Source organism: Gouania willdenowi, chromosome 18 (genome assembly GCF_900634775.1).
Source record: "Gouania willdenowi chromosome 18, fGouWil2.1, whole genome shotgun sequence".
NCBI classification, from domain to species: Eukaryota; Metazoa; Chordata; class Actinopteri; order Blenniiformes; family Gobiesocidae; genus Gouania; species Gouania willdenowi.
Window position 1 is genome coordinate 28351192 of NC_041061.1, and position 12680 is coordinate 28363871.

General features: G+C 41.9%; 1 protein-coding gene and 1 pseudogene across 5 annotated transcripts; one reads left to right on the plus strand and one right to left on the minus strand.

The window, feature by feature from the left end:
* The first annotated feature begins 835 nt into the window (after positions 1 to 835).
* On the plus strand, positions 836 to 4512 carry LOC114480414 (peptidyl-prolyl cis-trans isomerase FKBP8 pseudogene; annotated as a pseudogene).
* Positions 4513 to 6610: 2098 nt separating this feature from the next.
* On the minus strand, positions 6611 to 12319 carry LOC114480395 (uncharacterized). Of its 5 annotated transcripts, XM_028474515.1 has the most exons (3): positions 10917 to 12319; positions 6966 to 7068; positions 6611 to 6736 (listed from the first exon to the last, which is right to left on the minus strand). In XM_028474515.1, exons 1-3 carry the CDS (start codon positions 11859 to 11861, stop codon positions 6720 to 6722), a joined length of 1065 nt encoding a protein of 354 aa, XP_028330316.1. In that variant the 5' UTR covers positions 11862 to 12319; the 3' UTR covers positions 6611 to 6719. The 5 variants fall into 5 exon arrangements, 4 of the variants coding, with proteins under 4 accessions (XP_028330316.1, XP_028330317.1, XP_028330318.1 ...); XR_003676091.1 differs by lacking the exon at positions 10917 to 12319 and having other exon boundaries at positions 6966 to 9647; XM_028474516.1 differs by lacking the exon at positions 6966 to 7068.
* Positions 12320 to 12680: the final 361 nt, after the last annotated feature.

Genomic DNA, 12680 nt, shown 5'->3' on the forward strand with positions numbered 1-12680 from the left:
CGTAATGGATTAGATCATAGCCAACTAATCATATTAGCACCAAAACAGCATTGAATGCCAGTTATTTTCTCAGTTTTAGAGTTTTTAAATGTATCTATACTTGGAGCCTGATACATTTTTTTTTATTTTTTTATTGTGAATTGAATTAATTTGTTATTATTATTTTTTTTTAAATTTACATTTTGACAAACCTTTTATTTAATACAGATCCTTTGTGGAAAATAAATTAGATTCCAATTGTGGAAGATTTCATTTTTTCCTTTTTTTTGTTTCTACATGATATGTTTACTGTATGTAAGAGAACCAACAATAACTGTGGGGGTGAAAGTAACTAGTAACTTTGACTTTGAATACTATTTAATTGAGCTACTTTTTACTTGTACTTGAGTATTTTATGTATGATTTACTTGTACTTCTACTTGAGGATATATCAGTACTTTTTACACCTCTGTGACTTATACAATGAAGCGACTTATATGTAAGTTTTTGGCCAACAGCGCCCCCTGGTGAGTAAAATGTTCATTAGTTTTCTATTGTTGTATAAGACGCTCTCTCATTGGTAGTAATTATGCCTGATGTAACAGTCTATACATACAGTATATCCACTATGAGGAGTAAAATGTGTTTACATTATTTAATTTAATATATTTGATCTTCCTATGATAATATGACATACATTTAATCACAAAAGGCAGCTTCGAACAGATCAATATTGACAGGTTGTCATGGCAACTCAGGCTTAAATGGAAGCTCAATGTTGACAGGTTGTCATGGCAACTCAGGCTAAAATGGAAGCTCAATGTTGACAGGTTGTCATGGCAACTCAGGCTAAGATAAAAGCTGCAGAATCTACATCATTCAACAGAATCTCCTGCACCGTCAGAAACGACTAAAGTAGCTTTAATAATATAGATTAACGTTGACCAAAGGTTGTCATCAGTGAGCAACGTTTGAGACCAAGGTGAGTTTCTAATAATAATGTCAACTTTAATGACTAATTTAGTGATTTTCCACAATCCAGTGAGTAAATACTGCTTGTTTTAATCTAAATGTGTTTACATATTAAGTCATAATCTTGTGTAAATGAGCTGATATTGTAAAGATCTTTGGAACGACTCAAGCTCCTCCCACTGCTGGTGCAAACTCCATTATTGGTTATAAGATCTTCTTCGTTCTAAGCATTTGGCTGATTAGGGTCTAGATTTCTGATGCATTATATCAATTCTGGACTGGTGTGGGACAACATATATGTTTGGGACGACGCATCAATACAAAACATTTACGTCGACATATTTTTTGCGTCAAATGGGCGGGGCAATATGGCCTTTTTTAAATGTCTGAATATTTTCAAGCTATATTATGATACACAATATACATCTCAATATTTTGCCCTTGCCTTGAGATGTTACTTAGATGTATAAAACCAGAATGGCAATATTCAATATATATTGTTGTTTTCTCTGTGATGTAATTGGGGTTTCCCCTATTATAGCAAAGTACACCCTCGGATCTGGGTCGGTTGCGTTTGAATATGCGATCGATTGATTTGGTCTTGTACTTTCCTGGTGTGCCTAAGGCATAAAGCGGCAGTGCAGAAGGTAGATATATGTGACAGAGAATAATTACATTGACTAGGGTCATGTCTGGTGTAAACCACATGTATATTAGAGGTTGGATAGAGCTTTTGTAGTAGATTCCAGTCCTAGTTTCTAGTTTACGATGTCCTTGAGGTGGTAGATGTTATTGAATGCGTTGACTAGTTGGCTAATTAGGAATGCCATATCTCGGCTCGTAGGGTTTATTCAGCTCGCGATTGACGGCTAGTCTGTTAGTTTTGTTGTTCTGTATAGCTTAATTTGGTTTTGGTGGACCCACTTGAGCTTTTGTTTGGTCTTTGTGCTGGGAACCTTTATTTGGGGGTCCGGTCCATTTCAGAAGAAATTTCTTCACTAGTTTGGTTGCATGATGATCGTTTTTGAGCAAAACTGTAATATTAGACTCTGTCTCCAACCTGTAGTTCCTCCTGTGAGGCTTTTTGGTCGTAGTAGGCTTTATGGCCCTTAGTGCTCTCTTTGAGGTGTTTTAGAGCAAACGTGAACGTAGCTTGGAGGTGGTTCTCAGGATCGATCATATATTGGTGAGTGGTGTAGGTGGTAGCAATGTTAGCTTGTCCTGGTTGGTACAGGAGGTGTGTGGGTAGAGTCATCTGCCTGCCCGTCATCATTTAAAAAAGGTGGGACGCACTAATATGAAGCTGTACGGACATAAATGACTCAAAATAAATGAGATATTCTTTAATTCTAAGTAACTCAAAGGTTACTTTTTCTAGTAAAGCATTACTTTTTGGTGTAAGTGATCAAAATAGTAACTGAGTTACTTTGTGAATGAAGTAACTAGTAACGGTAACTAGTTACTTTTTTTTCAGTAACTAGCACAACACTGGTTACAGCCGACAATAAAATGTTGGTTGTGTTTCTACGTCATGTTCGCCCCCTGTCCAATCACAGCCTTCCCAACCCCCAGACCTAAAGTGGAATTAACTAAAGCCAAATAAACCACTTTTCCATGTAAACCTCAGTTCTGGAATTACTATTACCATGTAAACATGAAGCAGAATGATTTAATGCAGAATAACTCATTCTGAATTTAAAAAAACATCATGTAACTGTGGCCACTGAGGAGTTTAGAACAACCGTTGATATTCTGGGGAAGAACTCCACATCAGAGAACATCAAAGAAAGAGCAAAAAGTAGAACCAAAAAAAAGAGAACAAAAGGCAGAACTAAAAACCCAGAGCTCATAGAGCAGATACTTCCTCAGGAGAAAAAACACAGACATAGTGTAAAAGCCCAAAGCTGCAGATAGGAGAGAATAGGAAACATCTGGAACAGCCCCTGATTCAAAGAAAGACTAATACGTCCCAGAATTAACATCCTTCCCACAGATGAGACACTAATACTAAGCTACTCTTAAACGGTAAATCTCATGGTGCTACCATCTTTTAGCACAGAGGACAATCTAACAACAAGTACATTATGATTACAGTGACCAGCATTTTTTCCAATTACAATTAAATCACAATTATTTTTTTAGCCTCAGAAATCAAATTACAATTACAGTACATTATCATTTACTTTACAATTATTCAGAAATACTGAGCCTGAAATAGATAACCTAATAAAAGTTAACCTTTCTCTTGTGCTAGCTTTCTGTTAGCATCTCATATGATAACGGGTCTTAAGTCAGCTGTAAAATACACTTTTAAAATGGTAAAATGTGGGAAAGCTTGATATAAACATTTTAATAATATTTTAACTACATATGTGTAGAACATGTTCACCAGTTTTGCATTAAATAAATGACTTTTTTATAGAATTTTAAAGGCAATTACAATTACAAAGTAAATTATCTAAACTCAACTAGAATTTAATGAGATTACGACAGCAACAGATTTTTAAAATTACAATTACAATTATAACTACACCATCTTTGTAATTAATTATCAATTACATGATTACAATTATTACTGACTCCAACCCTGCTCAGAAGCTGCCAGCGAATAATGGTAATCTACTTATAATATGTTTTCTTGTGTTTCAGGTTGTTTACCAAAGCAGTGACAGTGCACCAGTCGTGAAGAGTGGGAATAAGATTGTCATGGATCAGTCCATGAGGAGAGAAACTCATGGGTGGTTAGATATCCTTGGAAATGGTGAGATAATGAAAAAGGTGCTGCAGCCTGGAAGAGGAAGATACAGTAGGCCACAACCTGGACAGATTGTGAAGATTCATATAGTATCACGTCTGAGCGATGGGACGCTGGTCAACGAGGACCCGGAGTTGTCGTTCACTGTGGGTAACGGGGAAGCGATCCAGGAACTGGATGTAGCAGTGCGATTCATGGAAATGAGAGAGAAGGCGCTCTTCACGATTCGGTCAAAGGTTGAGTTTATAATTACACTCCTGGAAGCTACTGATGCTCCAGACCTGAAGCTGCTGCCCCCCACTGAGAAGATTGATCTGGCCACCTGCAAGAAGGAGCAAGGCAATGTTCTTGATCAGCACAGAGACCTGAAGCCACGCAACAACACGATCCGCGATGAGGTCTCCACGATGATGAAGAAGGACAGTGAGGACGATGAGAAGATGTTGGAGGACCCGTCCAGCACCCACAAACATCAGGCCATGGATGAGAAGATGTTGGAGAACCCGTCCAGCACCCACAAACATCAGGCCATGGATGAGAAGATGTTGGAGAACCCGTCCAGCACCCACAAACATCAGGCCATGGATGAGAAGATGTTGGAGAAACCGTCCAGCACCCACAAACATCAGGCCAAGTCAGCATGGTGTTTGAGCTGGAAGTGGCTGCTTGGTGCCACTGCAGTAGCCATTGGTGGCATCGCTCTGTCTGTGGCCATCTATGCTAGAAAGTGATTGAAGAACTGTAGTAACGACACGACTTAAACACTGGAGCACATCTGGCAGAGCATTCTGACCATGTGGTCCATGAGGGTGAATATATTTATCAGTTTATGACCTCCTCACTGTCACTCTCTGTTCTCTGCTATGTATGTGTGACAAATGATGTCATCATCCTCTACAGTTACAAGATGCATTTTGTAGAGGAACAAATGAGAATTAATATTCAAAAATAAAGAAAAATGAAAATATTCAGTTGTTTAAGAACATTATCCAAATGTGTTCATTAATGTCGAAAGAAAACAAAAATATCAACATTGTCTAAAATGATATTTATTGTAACACAATTCTTACAACATTTAATACCAGTGAACAATAACCAGAAATCAAAACTGACTGGAACCTGTGAGCAAACCAAACACCAAAGTGCTTTTATCAGATCCTTCACTGTGTAATGCCATTTGTGACGCTTTGATCTAAAATTAATACTTCTAAGAAAATGTCAATAACTTGACTAAAACTGACTTTTGAAGGAAAAAATAAATAATCAATCAATACAAATATTTCCATCAAAGAAGCCACTATACCGTACTATTTGCTTATATGAATTGTCACTGACCAACCCCTATTAACAGCTTCATTTCTGTCCTGGCTAATGAAACCTTATATTTTTCCAGGGTTGTGGACGCTGGTGACGTGCTGACGTGGTGACGTATCGATCATTTCCTGTTTACACTCTACCGCTGTTTGCAGCGCTCTACTACTGTGTTCTGCTAACTCTAATCAAACTTGTTGTCATTGATATTTTAGCCTTGAAAACACTTGTTTTAATTTTTTACCGTACAGTTAAACGTACGAAGGTTAAGTAAAAAGCAATCTTGCCTCTTATAGGCAGTACAATCTCCTTTAAACTTCCTTTTGTCCTTAGCTTAGCTTAGCTTAGCTTAAATTTAGCACCTATGGCTTCTCTCTCCTCCCCTCCGCTCTCCTGCCCGGTGTGTCAGATGTTTAGTTACTCCTCGTCCTCCTTTAGGGACAATGGTAGTTGCATAAAGTGTAGCGTACTGTTAGATATGGAGGCGAGGATCAACAATCTGGAGAAGCGGTTCCGCACCCCTGATACCAAAACCGAAGCTAGCAAGCAGGACCTAGCCGGTGCGGACCGTGCTAGCTCTAGCTTAGCCTCCCCCCCGGCCAGCAATGAGTGGGTTACTGTCCGTGGTAAGCATAGTCGAAGGTCAAAAAGCCGCTCGGGACACCACCATGTTCACGTCTCAAACAGGTTCTCCCCCCTCTGTGAGGACAACACACTCACCGGGGAACAAACTCTGATAATTGGCGACTCCATAGTGAGAAACGTGAAGCTAGCGAAGTCAGCGGGCATTGTGAGGTGCATCCCAGGGGCCAGAGCGGGCGACATAGAATCAAATCTAAAGTTGCTGGCAAAGAGTAATCGTAAGTTTGATAGGATAGTCCTCCATGTCGGCACTAATGACTCCCGACGTCGCCAGTCGGAAGCAACCAAAGTGAACATTGAATCAGTTTGTGCTTATGCTAAAACAATGTCGGACTCCGTAATTTTCTCTGGTCCCTTACCAAATCTGACCAGTGATGACATGTATAGCCGCATGTCATCATTTAACCGCTGGCTATCGAGGTGGTGTCCAGAAAACGAGGTGGGCTTCATTGATAATTGGAGATCCTTCTGGGGAAAACCGAACCTGATAGGAAGAGATGGAATCCATCCTACTTTGGAGGGAGCATCTCTACTATCAGAAAACATGGCACATTTATGACATCTCATGAATGAGACCATGTTACAGAGGGGGAGTCCTCCACACCCCTCTGCGCTTGCCTTAGGACAGTTTCCCTCCCATTGCTATCAGGATAGCTGTGTTCATCGCCATGACAACTGTTGTGATGGTGATGAATATTATTTTATGGAGACGGTGTCAGTCCCCCGACCCATATTTCACAATGATTTTAACATAAAATCAAATAAAAGAGCTATCAATTATAAAAATCTGAAAAAAATTAAAATCTCAAATCTAGAAACACCAAAACATAAAACCATTAGATGTGCTCTATTAAATATTAGATCACTGAGATCCAAATCTCTACTAGTAAATGACCTTATCTCAGAAAATAACTTTGATTTATTCTGTTTAACTGAAACATGGCTTCTTCTGCCATCAGCTAAGTGTTTCTTAACTCAGCTTAGACAGCGAGCTTAACATAAAAGAAATGGCCCCAGAAACGACAGGACTCAGGGTGTCTTTATGTCCGTAGACCATCTCTTAATTATTTTGTAAAACTGCAAAACAGATAAAATACACATTACTATTTGCATATGTGTAAAAATATCAAATAAAAGAGTGTATAACTTATTATACATTAGTACTATTACATAACACAAATAGCACGGGTTCACTTAGCTTAGACTCACTCCACAGGAAAAAACGATTTATGCAGAAATTACATAAATAAACTTTTACAACCAATAATAAACTACTGCACAACATTTCACATCATTGATAACTTACAGATTATGTCTTGCCACGGATAACTCAGGAAAAGTTCACAGAGAGGAGCGTTTTTGCATGTGAAGTCCTCCAGTGCTGCTCTTAAAATGGCGTCATAAGCCTGCTGCTTACAGGTAGTGGCCAACAGGCGGCAGCACCACAAACAAAAAACAATACCAACGAAGAAACCAGGAAAGGCAAAGCCATTAACCAAACAGTGGCCTCTCAAGGACAAACAGAGAACCACACATTTTAAATAAATGAACTCAGGAACCTAAAAATACATAAATGTGCCAAAATATGAGGGACAGAATACTCCCCGTCTGACATCTAGATGTCACCCATAAACTAATGGCAATGAAATACTTATTTACTCTAAGCATTATCCTTAGGCACCAACAGAACAACCTCACTTATGGGTCGGAGATAACATCTGTGTTCACCCTTACGGAAAATCTTAACCTCTACTTTTCGAACACGACCATCAGCACTGGGGAATGTTTTCGATATCAGTCCAAGTGGCCAGTTATTCCTGTGTTCGAGGGATTCCTTCAGCAGAACTACATCCCCTGTTTGTAAATTGGGTGTAACTGCTTTCCACTTGCGGCGGTGCTGAAGTCCTGTGATGTATTCCTTTTGCCAACGGCTCCAGAAGGTGTTGGCTAGGTGCTGTACACGCCTCCACTGTGCCCTAAACAAGTCACGGCTTTCAAACTGACCTGGTGGTACTGGTGGAGTGCTGACTTTCTGCGTAAGTAACATTGCAGGGGTAAGAATGGCTGGGTTCTCCGGATCTGTGGAAACTGTTGTGAGTGGTCGTGCATTTACTATAGCAGTCACTTCAGCCATTAACGTCACCAGTGTTTCATGTGTGAGTTTTCCATTTTTGTCTTTCAGGAGCATAGCATCCAGGATTTTGCGTGTGACCCCTATCATTCGTTCCCAAGAGCCTGCCATATGAGATGCATGCGGCGGATTAAAGTGCCACTTACAGCCAGTGTCTTTGAGAAAGTTGTCGATTTTGTTGTCGTGGCAGCCCTGTTTGTTAATCTGTAGTTCTTTGCAGGCGCTTACAAAGTTTGTTCCACAATCTGATCTGAGGAGTTTAGCAGCACCCCTGATAGCAAAAAAACGACGCAGTGCATTTATGAATGATGATGTGTCCATTGATTCAATAACTTCAATGTGTATGGCACGTGTACTCATACAAGTGAATATGACGGCCCACCTTTTTGCATCTGCTTGACCTCCTCGTGTTTTTCTGACTGAGACGGGCCACGGACCAAATACATCAAGGCCTACATGAGTGAAAGGAGGGTCTGTGGACAACCTGTCCTCTGGTAGGTCAGCCATGATCTGCTCTTGTTGTTTGCCTCTGAGTCTTCGGCATGTGACACATTTGAATATTACACTGCTTATTGTTCTTTTGCCTCCAACAATCCAAAAACCTCCAGCTCTGATAGCCCCTTCTGTGAAATGCCTGCCTTGATGGTGCACCTTTTCATGAAAATGTCTTATTATGAGCTGGGCCAGGTGGTGTTTACTCGGGATGAGAATGGGGTTTGTTTCATCTGACAGTAACTGCGCTCTTTTTAGGCGCCCACCGACTCTCAGAATGCCATTAGTGTCAATGAATGGGTTCAGTTTGCTGAGTGGGCTTGAGTTTTTTAGAGGAGCTCCCTGTTCTATTTGTTTTATTTCTTCTCTGTAAAGCTCTCTTTGGACACTGCAAATGACTGTGATTTTTGCTTGGTTGAGTTGGTTTTCACTTAAATGCTCACTGCATTTGTGCCAGCCGTAACATGTGCTTTCAGTACTGTTCTTGAATGACTGGGCTGTGTGTTTGAGTTTAGCAATGGCTCCAAGTAACACATTCCAACTTGAAAACCTTTCAAATCTTGCGCTACCTAGCTTGCCTTTTGACAGAATAGTGGCACAGGTAGTAACCTCAGGACGCAGTTCACTATCAGTCTCTGGGTGTATAAGTTCAAATGCCTGTGCCTCTATTTGACTCTGCTTTGAATCAATGAGGAAAGCAGGTCCGCTGAGCCATGCGGAGTTAAAGAGCTGCTCAGCGGGTAGTGCGCGTGTGGCGTGATCAGCTGGATTTAGATGAGTGGGCACGTATTTCCACTGGTGAGGTTGGGTGAAACGTCTGATGCGCTCTACTCTATTGTGGACATACACGTAAAAGCGTCTCTTTTTGTTTGAGATGTAACCAAGCACTACTTTTGAGTCTGTGAAAAAGCTCACCTGATCAACTATGATATCTAGTTCCTCCAGAACCAGTTCTGCGACCTCGACAGCCAGCACCGCTGCACAGAGTTCAAGCCTTGGTATGGTGATGTCCGGTTTAGGAGCGAGTCGTGCTTTGCCGAGAAGAAAGCCCACTTCACTGTGTCCTTCTGTGTTTGAGAGTTTGAGATAGGCGACGGCACCCACAGCTTTAATGGAGGCATCGCAGAAGACAATGATCTCTTTTCTTTCAGCTGCAGACATTGGTATTGAGGTGTACATTCTGGGAATTTCAAGCTGTTGTAGGTGTTTCAGAGAGTCCTTCCACTGCCGCCACTGCTCTAACTTGTCTTTAGGCAGTTCAGTGTCCCATTCGTTAATGTTAGTGGAAATGTCTCTTAGTATGGTTCGACCTTCTACAATGACTGGGACAGCAAAACCGAGGGGGTCGTACACACTATTAATGACTGAAAGTACCCCCCTTTTGGTGAATGGTTTATCATTTACTGTTACCTGAAACTTGAACAGGTCTGTGGCGAGGTCCCAACCCAAGCCTAGGCTGCGCTGCATGGGAGGGGATGTCTGACCAAGCTCAAGGCCCTGTGTGGCTGCTGCAAGGTCCTCAGCTGGGAAGGCACTGGTGATTTCAGGACAGTTTGATGAGATTTTGTGCAGGCATATGTTACACTGTGCTAGCATTTTCTGAGCTCTACAAAGTACATCCACTGCCTCATCTGCTGAAGGGAACGATTTCAGTCCATCGTCAACATAATAGTGACGTTCAATGAACTCCCTTGCTTTACTGCCAAATTCAGCTTCCCCTTCCATGGCTGTTTTCTTAAGTCCATAGATAGCGATTGATGGGGATGGGCAGTTTCCAAAAACGTGTACTCGCATCCTGAACTCCATTACTTCTCCATCCAGATCATGATTTTTGAACCACAGAAAGCGCAGATAGTCGCGATGGTCCTCCCTGACCAAAAAGTTGTAAAACATTTGCTCTACATCTGCCATGACTGCATATGGATCAGACCGGAAGCGTAGCAGAACTCCCACAAGACTGTTGTTGAGATCTGGCCCTTTTAGCAGCACATCATTGAGAGAGATATTATCACATTGTGCGCTTGAGTCAAAGACCACCCTAATCTTGCCTGGCTTTTGGGGGTGGTAAACACCAAAACTAGGGAGATACCAGCATTCTTGGTCAGGCGAGAGAGGAGGGGCTGGTTCAGCATGGCCTTTGTTAAAGATTTTCTCCATAAAGTCAACATAATGCTCTCTCATTTCAGGTTTTCTTTTCAGTGTTTTGCGGAGTGACATTAAACGAGTGAAAGCTTGTTCCCTGTTGTTGGGCAGACGCTGCCTGGGGGAGCGAAATGGGAGAGGAGCTACCCAATTATTTGCCTCATCTTTGATTAGTTCTTTTTGCATAATGTCCAAGAATAAAGCATCCTCCTCAGAAAGTGCTACTTTATCATCATCTGTTGTTTGTTGGAAAAGCTGTGCGCCTAGTTCATTTTGGGGTGTATGAAGAATGGGACACGTTTCTGCGTATTTCTCTTTGATGTGGATTGTACTCATACAGGGAGTGAAGAAGCTGGAACGACCATTGCTCAGAATATTGGTCGTGAATGAGTTCACACTAGGTCTATGAGCCCCTGATAAGCAAATATCTCCCACGACTACCCACCCCAGGTCAAGGTGTTGGGCATAAGGTGCATTGTTGGGGCCGTTTACCTGACTGCGGACCTTATGGGCTTGAATGATATCTCTCCCGAGGAGGAGAAGAATGTCTGCTTTTGGGTCCAGTGGAGGAATCTGCGATGCAATCTGGTGAAGATGAGGATGAGCAGCTGCTGCCTCAGGAGTGGGTATCTCGTTTCTGTTATCTGGAATCTGATCACATTCCATTAGTGTGGGCAGCAACATGGATACTTTTCCATTAACGTTCTCAATAACAAAGTCATTAGCTCTGCGCCCCCTTGTGTCCGATATTCCAGCACATGTTCTCATAGTGTATGGGAGAATACCACCTTGCACATTAAACATGTCAAAGAAGGCTGATCGAGCTAGAGATGAATTGCTTTGATCATCTAACATAACGTACATTCTCCTTTTCTTTTCAGGGGAAGTGCGAGGGTACACATTGACAAGGCATATCTTGGAGCACGATTTACCTTGTAGGCCTGGACCACATATTTCTGTGCAGCTGGCTGTAGTGACAGGGTTTTGAGGGTCAGCCTCCCCGCCGTGGCTCTGTGGAGGAGGGTCAGAGTCTCTAAAAGTCCACGGCGGTGGACCCGCGTGCATGGCAGACACATGTGAGTCACTATTGCACTCTGAGCACTGTATGACAGCTTTACAGTCTTTAGCTCTGTGACTCGTGGATGAAACACATTTATAACATATAAAGTGTTCTTTAAGCAAACTCTTTCTTTCATCTAATGTTTTCATTCTAAACCCTCTGCATCTGGCAAGTGCGTGTGGCTTATGGTGAATGGGACATTGCTTCTCTGGGTTGAGAGTAGTTGTTTTAATGTTGCTACTCGCTTGACCTATCTCTGTTTTATTCACTGCCACAGGAACTCTGTTTGTTCGTCTGATTTGTCTAAATAGAGTTTTGTCAACGTATGGAGCTACTGTGTTAGAGCTGTGTAACATGAAACTGGGATCTGTTTTCATTTCAGCATGGTCATTCACAAACTGTACAAAGTATGAGAATGGGGGATAGAATGCACCGTGGTCTCTTTTGTATTTTGTCCCTTGTTTTACCCATGACTCTTGTAAACTGTATGGGAGCTTCTCAACTATCGGATTTATCCCTCTTGGAGTGTCAAGAAAGCTAAGGCCTGGCAAATAACTTTCTTTTTGTGCATACTCTAACTCGAGCAAAAGATCTGCAAGCTGCTGCAATAAGTGAATGTCTTTATGGGATATTTTTGGAAAAAACTCTAAACGTTGGAACAGTGATGTTTCGATTACCTCAGGGGAGCCGTAACTCTTATCTAGACGTTGCCAGAGGCGCTGAAGTCCAGCCTCTGGGTTATTCACGTGGACCGCCCTGATCCTCAGAGCGTGTTGAAGTGACTCCCCGCCGAGCCACTTGGTGAGTAGGTCGAGCTCTTCACTGGCTTTGAAGTTGAGCCCTTGAGTAGCGTTGTGAAACATGGATTTCCAGGATAGGTAAGACTCTGGCCTGCTGTCGAAAACGGTGATCCCCGCTGTCAGCAAATCGCGGCGTGCTAAATAGGCCGATAGTTCTGATAGTTCTGTTTGTGGGGTAGGTAAAGGTCTGCGTTGAGATGAAGTACCTGCTCTGGTGTGATTTTCTGGATACCTTGGCTGCCCCGTGTCCATGTAGCGCTTGTGAGTGTCGTTTTGATGAGACACTGGCCTGGTTTCATTCTTTTCTTCTTCTTCTAGAAGTCCCTGGTCGTCATTGAAATGAGTGTTAACAAAGTCTTGTGCACGTCTCATGGAAGGAGGTGTCTTCACAGGAAT

Coding starts and splice junctions, on each gene's coding strand:
- LOC114480395 (XM_028474514.1), bottom strand. CDS start 11,861: ATGAAAACAGATCCCAGTTTCATGTTACACAGCTCTAACACAGTAGCT. Junction 7,069..10,916: donor CCCATAAGGTCCGCAGTCAG/GTAAACGGCCCC, acceptor ACCTGTAAGCAG/CAGGCTTATGACGCCATTTT.